The sequence below is a fragment of the Talpa occidentalis genome, unplaced genomic scaffold (assembly GCF_014898055.3).
Source record: "Talpa occidentalis isolate TD23 unplaced genomic scaffold, MPIMG_talOcc4v2.1 talOcc4.9, whole genome shotgun sequence".
Lineage (NCBI taxonomy): Eukaryota > Metazoa > Chordata > Mammalia > Eulipotyphla > Talpidae > Talpa > Talpa occidentalis.
Window position 1 is genome coordinate 15,643,337 of NW_023605305.1, and position 6,659 is coordinate 15,649,995.

Sequence of the window (6,659 nt, forward strand, 5' to 3'; positions counted from 1 at the left end):
TCGGTCAGTCTGCCTGTTCTGTTCCCCACTCTGTCTTGGTGAATCCTCTCACCTCCACACCTCTGGCCTGTACCCCAGCTCTTGTATGCATAAATAAATCTTAAAAAAAAAAAACCAACCAAAAAACAAAAACACCATCCACTCACAGAACCAGAGGACCTTGTCAGAGGATGCGTGGCTCCCCTTCCAAGTCCTCTACTAAGTGCTCCTCTGGCCTTGCCTGCATACCTCAGAGGCGGAAACCTCACTGCCTCATGAGGCCCCCCCTTTCCATCTTCAGGACTAGAGACAGGTCTTCCTGGACTGGAGCTGGTCTTGGTCTGCCCTCTTGAGCTTCTCCCAGTAATTACCTTGCAAGCCAGGTAAGGGTTAAAACGACTTTTTCTTTGTGTGTGTGTTTAACTTTTTTGTCTTGTTTTTAAAATTTTCTTTTTAAATGTGGAGTGAGCAGAGACAACAATGGGGAAGGGTAACTGGGGGGTTCAGAAGCTTGCCCAGAAGAGATAAGGGTGCTTATCAGAGGGTGCCCGAGGGAAGCATCCTGAGAACCCTGCAGTAAGTGTGGCCCCGGCTGCGGCCTGAGGCCCCGTCGATGCCATGCTTGCAGGCAGCAGCCCCGACTCCACATCGAGCCTGTTGAGATTGGACTGATAACAGGCCTTGTGCCACCAGCTGCGCAGCGGCTGTAGCTCATATCATGGGCAGTGTCTTTGGTGGCAAAGGGGTTCTCCCATTGTGGAAGCGCAGAATCCCCTGGCAAGGAAAGGATGGGGGGCACCCTGGTGGCGGGTGCCATGCCCAGCAGCCTTGAAGAGATGAGCTCATAGGGGCCTGAGAGCAACTGTGAGGTGCATGTTACCAGGCCCCATGAGAAACAGCATGGCAGGGCCAGGGGATTTGGCCACAGTCCCCTTGACTAAGGTCCCCTAGTCACAATGGTGACTCCAAAGCCACTTGTCTTTCTCCTGCCTTGTCCCCTCCCAGAAGCCCCAGCTTGCCTCTACTCCTCTGCCTCCTCCCAGATCCATCAGCAGCTTCAGCAGTTCTGCCAGTGAGGGCTGGGGAGGACGTCCCGATGCCCGGGCAGGAAGGGGGTTGCCTGAGGCACCTTCTCATAACCACTTCCCTCTTTCAGGTCTCTCCTCAACAGTCATTATTTCTCTGAGAAAAAGAAAACCCTTGCCTGGTTCCTCCTCTGGAGCAGATCATGCTCACATCATCAGGCCCCTCCTAGCCTCTTGCCCATTTACAGGGGAGGAAACTGAGGCTCTGACATGGAAGGGACCTGCCCAAGGTCACAGAGTAAATGACAGATCTGGATTTTTTTTTTTAAGATTTATTTATGCACAAGAACTGGGGTACAGGCCAGAGTTAGGGGGGGGGGTGAGAGGATTCACCAGAGACAGAGTGGGCAACAGAACAGGTGGACTGACTGAAATACACTGCTGAGGGGAGCAGCATGCTAGACAGGAGAGGTCTGCTGCACCATGTGGGTAGCTCCCTGGCTGGGGATCAAAATCCTGCTGTAGTGACTGTGGCTAGGCTAGCTTCATAGGTTGCGTCTTAACCCCTTGTGCCACCAGGGAGGACCCAGAGCAGGATTTAAACTCAGGATTCTTGGGCCTTCCTGGTGGTGCAGGGGTTAAGACACAACCTATGAAGCAATCTGCAGCCACTGCAGCATGAGTTTGATTCCCTGCCAGCCAGGGAGCTACCCACATGGCACAGCAGACCTCTCCTGACTCGCCCACTTCTCCCCTCAGCAGTATATTTCGTCAGTCTGCCTGTTCTGTTCCCCGCTTTGTCTCTGGTGAATCCTCTCACCCACAATTCTGGCCTGTACCCCAGCTCTTATATGCATAAATAAATAAAATTTTTTAAAGATTTATTTATTTATTTATACATGCACTGGGTACAGTCAGAAGCGCGGGAGGGTGAGAGAATTCACCAGAGCCAGAGAAGGGAACAGAACAGGTAGAGTGACGAAAGTCACTGCTGAGGGGAGCAGTGGGTGCGGCAGGAAAGGTCTGTCGCGCCATGTGGGACCCTCGCCGGTGGCCGGGGATCGAACCAGCGCTGCAGAGGCTGCGGGCAGCTTCGCAGCCCAGCGCTCAACCACTGCGCCACCAGGGGAGGCCCATAAATAAATAAATCTTAAAAAAAAAAAAAAAAAAAAAAAAACCTCAGGATTCTTTGCCTCCAGAGCCCAAATTCTTCATTCCTGAGCCACCGTGTCTCAAGATTGCTATTTCGCAGATGAGGAAACTGAGGCCCACAGAAGGGAATGACGTGCCCTGTCATTCATGGAGGCCACAGAGTGCTGGAAAAGGAGCCAGGGAGGTGGCTCCCTACTCCAGGACCCACCTCAGGCTCACTCACCTGCAGTGCCCCCTAAGAATTTGGCTAGCACCAGCTGGGAGCAATCTGCCTCCCCAAGGAGGTGGACGGTCTCATAGTGGGCAAAGGTGCGGTTGCCACTGAAGTCCACCAGCTCCACCCACAGCTGCCAGGTACCTGGGTGGGGGGAGAGGAAGGACCAACCCTCAGAGTCCCCAGCGGGGACACAGCATGCCAGGGGACTGCCCCTCAGGTTCCCTGGAGGTTGCAAGAACTTACCCTGGAGAGAAGCTGGTGCAAATTTTCATCCCCCAGCCAGAATTCTGTCTCCTGTCTCCCAAAACCTGCCTTGTAGGAGGACCACAAGTGGAAGAAATCTATGGAGCCACCCTGTCGCCTCTGGAAGACCTAGGGAGGCAGATAAGGCCAGCCAACCTGCCCCTGTTCCAGGCTGGGTGTGGGGCTAGGAGAAGCAGGGGGTGGTGGCAGCTGAGAGTGGGTGCATTGTGAGGGATGGGGGTCCCCCCTCTTTGCCTTGAGAGCCTGATGGTAACTATGAACGCAAGTGAGATTTGCCTGTGATATGTCACTGAACTACATTCCCTTATTAAGTTTCACTGACATTCAACTTCACACCAAAACCTTGCAATCCCGGGGAGACTGAAATTACAGAAACGTCGTCCCCATCCTGGGATTCACATTCAAAATAAATTGCTTTGATTTATTATGATAAGAACTGAGATATCAGAACAGAGAGGTCAGCTCCACAGGCCCAAGCTGGACTCTCAGACACACCCTGATGTCACCCGGACCCCCTACTTCCTCCTTCAGCCAAGTAATCCCCAGCCCCTGTAGAACTTCTCCCCTAAATATCTTTCAGTCTAAGTGCCTCTACTCTATTGCCCACTGCCTTCTCCTGCCCCTGCTGTCCTCCTGTGTCCGTAATGGCCCCCATCCCCACTGCAATGCGCTTCCACAGGGGAGCTTGCGTCTTCTTTTGAACACACAGTCTTATCCCTCCTCTGCCTAAAACTCTTCCTTGGCTCCCAGTCACCCACCATGTTCCCGTCAGTCATTCAGCGCCCTTTGTAGACATCCTAATCCAGGTTTGACCCACACCAGTGGACCTCAGGACCACATACCTGCTCTCAGCTCATTCCCATTGACACCCCCTCCCACAGTCCCTCTTGTACTCCCCGCCTCCATGCCTTGGTCTTTCTGTACCTTTTCTGTCTAGAGACCTTCTACACAGCCTTCAAGGCCTTTGCAAGTAGCACCTCCTCTGTGAAGCCTGCTGGCGCTTCTTCAGGCCCTCTGGGAGCGCAGCCAATGCTGGTGAGCGATTATGCTAAGGAATGCTTCTTGGCTCCAGAAGGCCCTGGCTCCCCCTAAGGGCCAAGGGGAAGAAGTAGGCCTGGCCTGCAAGTCCCTTCCTGACACTCAGTAGTCTGCTGCCTCCAACCCCCCCCCCCCCCCCCCCCCCCCCCCCGTGGTTTCCATGTCACAAAAGACTGGGAGGACCCTGACCTGGGGTAGGCACAAGTGGTTTCAGAGGCTCAAGGTAGCACCCTGGCTCAGCAGCTCCTGGCAGCGCCTGGGGACTGGGAGGTAAACTGAGGTGGGCCCTAAATTACTCCTCAACCCAGTGTGGAACCCCAGGAGACCTCAGCTCCTCTGGGCCCCTCAAGAGGGCTGGGCCATGCCAGGTGATTCACCGCCTGATTCCAAGTTCCACCTGATTCCAAGTTCCAGCTCCTGCGGAAGCTGCCTCACCCTCCTGGCACTGGAGCCTGGTCCCTGGGTCTCCAGCCCAGGGAAAGATGGAGTGTTGGCGCTAAGATCTGCATATCCCCAGAGCAAGGTCCATGAACCACCTGAAGGGAGGGTGTCCAGGTCTCCCACTAAACCCTCCCCACTCCTTCCAGCCTCCAGCCCACTATGGGGAGGCCACAGTAGCTGACAGCAAGCAGATCCCCCTCCCACCCAGAAGCAAATGCCAGGGAAGGAACGGAGCCTCTAATGCTACACACTCACCAGGATCTCCCTTGGGGCCCATCTTGCTGGGTGGCCCAAGGGGCCCTGAAATCTCAGAGGCAGAGATGCCCGAGTCCCCACCCAAGCCCACTGCCAAAAAGCACAGAGGGATTTGGAACCAGAAGTGAAATCCCAGAGTACCCTTTCCTGGCTTTTCGGCCATGGGCAGATGACTAGACTCTCTGAGTCTCACATTCCCCCTCAGCAAAATGGGAGGGACAGGGGCCTCCCTGATACACAGGGGTTAAGACGCAGCACTAAGAAGCTATCTGGAGCCACTGCAGCATGAGTTCAATCCCCGGCCAGGGAGCTACCCACATGGCACAGCAGACCCTGTCTGGCTTGCCCGCTGCTCCCCTCAGCAGTGTATTACAGTCTGCCTGTTGTGTTCCCCACTCTGTCTCTGGTAAATGCTCTCACCCCCTGCACATCTGGCCAGTACCCCAGTTCTCGTATGCATAAATAAAATCTAAAAAAAAAAATGGGAGGGATGCCACCAACCCTGGCCTCCCAGCATCCAGGTCTGCCCTGCGTCGGGCGGGGCTGCCCGTGTGACTGGCTGTATCAGCAGCTGTTTCCTGGGCCTGCCAGGGGCCCGTTGAGGGATCTGAGGTCGGGCGTGAAGTCATTTTGCTAAGGGTGCTGAGGGTCCAGCCCGGAACCTGCATAGTAGGCATCTTACCCCTTTGTCATGGCCCCTCAGCTCAGACAGTAACTGCAGCATCCCCAGGCTCCCCGGCTCCTCTCGCCTTGAGGAGCTGGAGCTCCCTTCTCCCCAGGACTTCCTGGGCTCCAGGACAACTGGGAAGGAGGACAACTTTGCTGGCTTCCAGTTCCCTGGGTTCTGCGGGGAGTCACTGGGCCAGGTGGGCACAGGGTGGGCATGGAAGACTGGGCATATCTCTCGCAGAGGCCTCTGCAATCCTCTCTCCATCTCCCAGAGTCTAGCTTGCCTCTGGGGCTGGCAAGGTTTGGTGCCGTCATTTGCATGTATTTGCATACATTTACAGCCGAGCCCAGATGATCAGGCCTGCCCCCTGCTCCCAGAGGCTAGTGAGCCTGGGTGGGAGAAGAACACCCGGGGAGGGGCTGGAGAGGGGGGTCAGTAGAGAGGACACCCTAGACCACTACCTGGGCAGCTGGGTTACTCCGGGGTCCACAGGCAGTTAGGCGCCCCCGGCAAGAGGAGCAGGAGGGAGCGTGCAGTCCACAGTTGGTCCATCTTGCTGGCACCCCCGAGGGAGGATGCCAGTTTGTAAAGGGGCCAGGCTGGAAGGACAAGGAACAAGTCTTCCTCCTATTGTCCCTTCCCAAGCACACCTCACCCAGTCTGCAGCCAGCAAGAGGTGGGAGCATTTCCTCCCTCAACCCCCAACAAAATGGGCATTATCTTTGCCCTGCCCAACCAATATGGAGTCAATCTCTGATTCTGGCCCTCAGGCTCCCCCGCCATCTGCATTCACATAGGGTCTTTCTGCCTTTGAACCTTGGCTCATTCTGTGCCTTCCATCTGGAATGTCCTCTTCCTCGCTACCTTGACCTCCACCTGTCCACAAAGGTCTGGCCCTAATGCCATCACTAGGAATCCTTCCCTGCATGAAGTCAACAGCATGAAGTGATCACTACCACCACCTGCACCCAGGTCATGTGGCTGCGGCTTGGATATTGCTTCCCCTCCTCACACAGGCCTGCTCACAGTTACTAATGGACCTGGGTTACAAACCCGCAGCAAAGCAAGTACTTCCATATGGCTTGAAAGGATGAACAGACAAGGAGAAACTGAGGCCCAGACGAGACATGACATATGCATTCTTGACACCATGAATAGAAACAGAGATTTTGCCAAAGTCCTATGCCCCCTGCCAGGAAGAAGCACTCTTAGCAAAGTGCTTCACGCCCAACCTCAAATTCCTCAGTGAGCCCCCAGCAGAGCCCAGGATAGAGCTGCCAGTCACACGGGCAACCAGGCAGACCTGGAAGCTGGGAGGCCAGCGAGGGGGCAGCAGCCATGGTCCAGATGTGAGGTCTAAACTGGAGAGGGACTTCAGTGATAGGGGAGGAAGTGGGGGGCTCATTCACTTGTTTGTTGTGTCATTCATTCATTCATTCACTCACTCAGTCAGACCCTCCTGTGGAGCTCTTCTGTGCCAGGTCCAGCGCTTGTGGGGTTGGGGAGTACTGGGCACGAGAGGGTACCGGGGAAGGTAGAGACGAGTTTGCCAAACAGATCTGTGAGATGGGCAGTTCCAGTTTAGGAAATGTCCTCCCCAAGCTCTCCCACAAGAGAT

The 6,659-nt window shown here is 55.2% G+C and overlaps 1 protein-coding gene across 1 annotated transcript; it reads right to left on the bottom strand.

The window, feature by feature from the left end:
- Positions 1 to 269: 269 nt before the first annotated feature.
- On the bottom strand, positions 270 to 5,593 carry FCN3 (ficolin 3). The gene is given in 11 exon segments (XM_054691175.1): positions 270 to 633; positions 636 to 672; positions 2,376 to 2,514; positions 2,613 to 2,745; positions 3,687 to 3,725; positions 3,865 to 3,938; positions 4,111 to 4,140; positions 4,366 to 4,416; positions 5,121 to 5,162; positions 5,165 to 5,215; positions 5,503 to 5,593. Coding segments are annotated over 11 exon segments (804 nt in total). The 3' UTR covers positions 270 to 516.
- Positions 5,594 to 6,659: the final 1,066 nt, after the last annotated feature.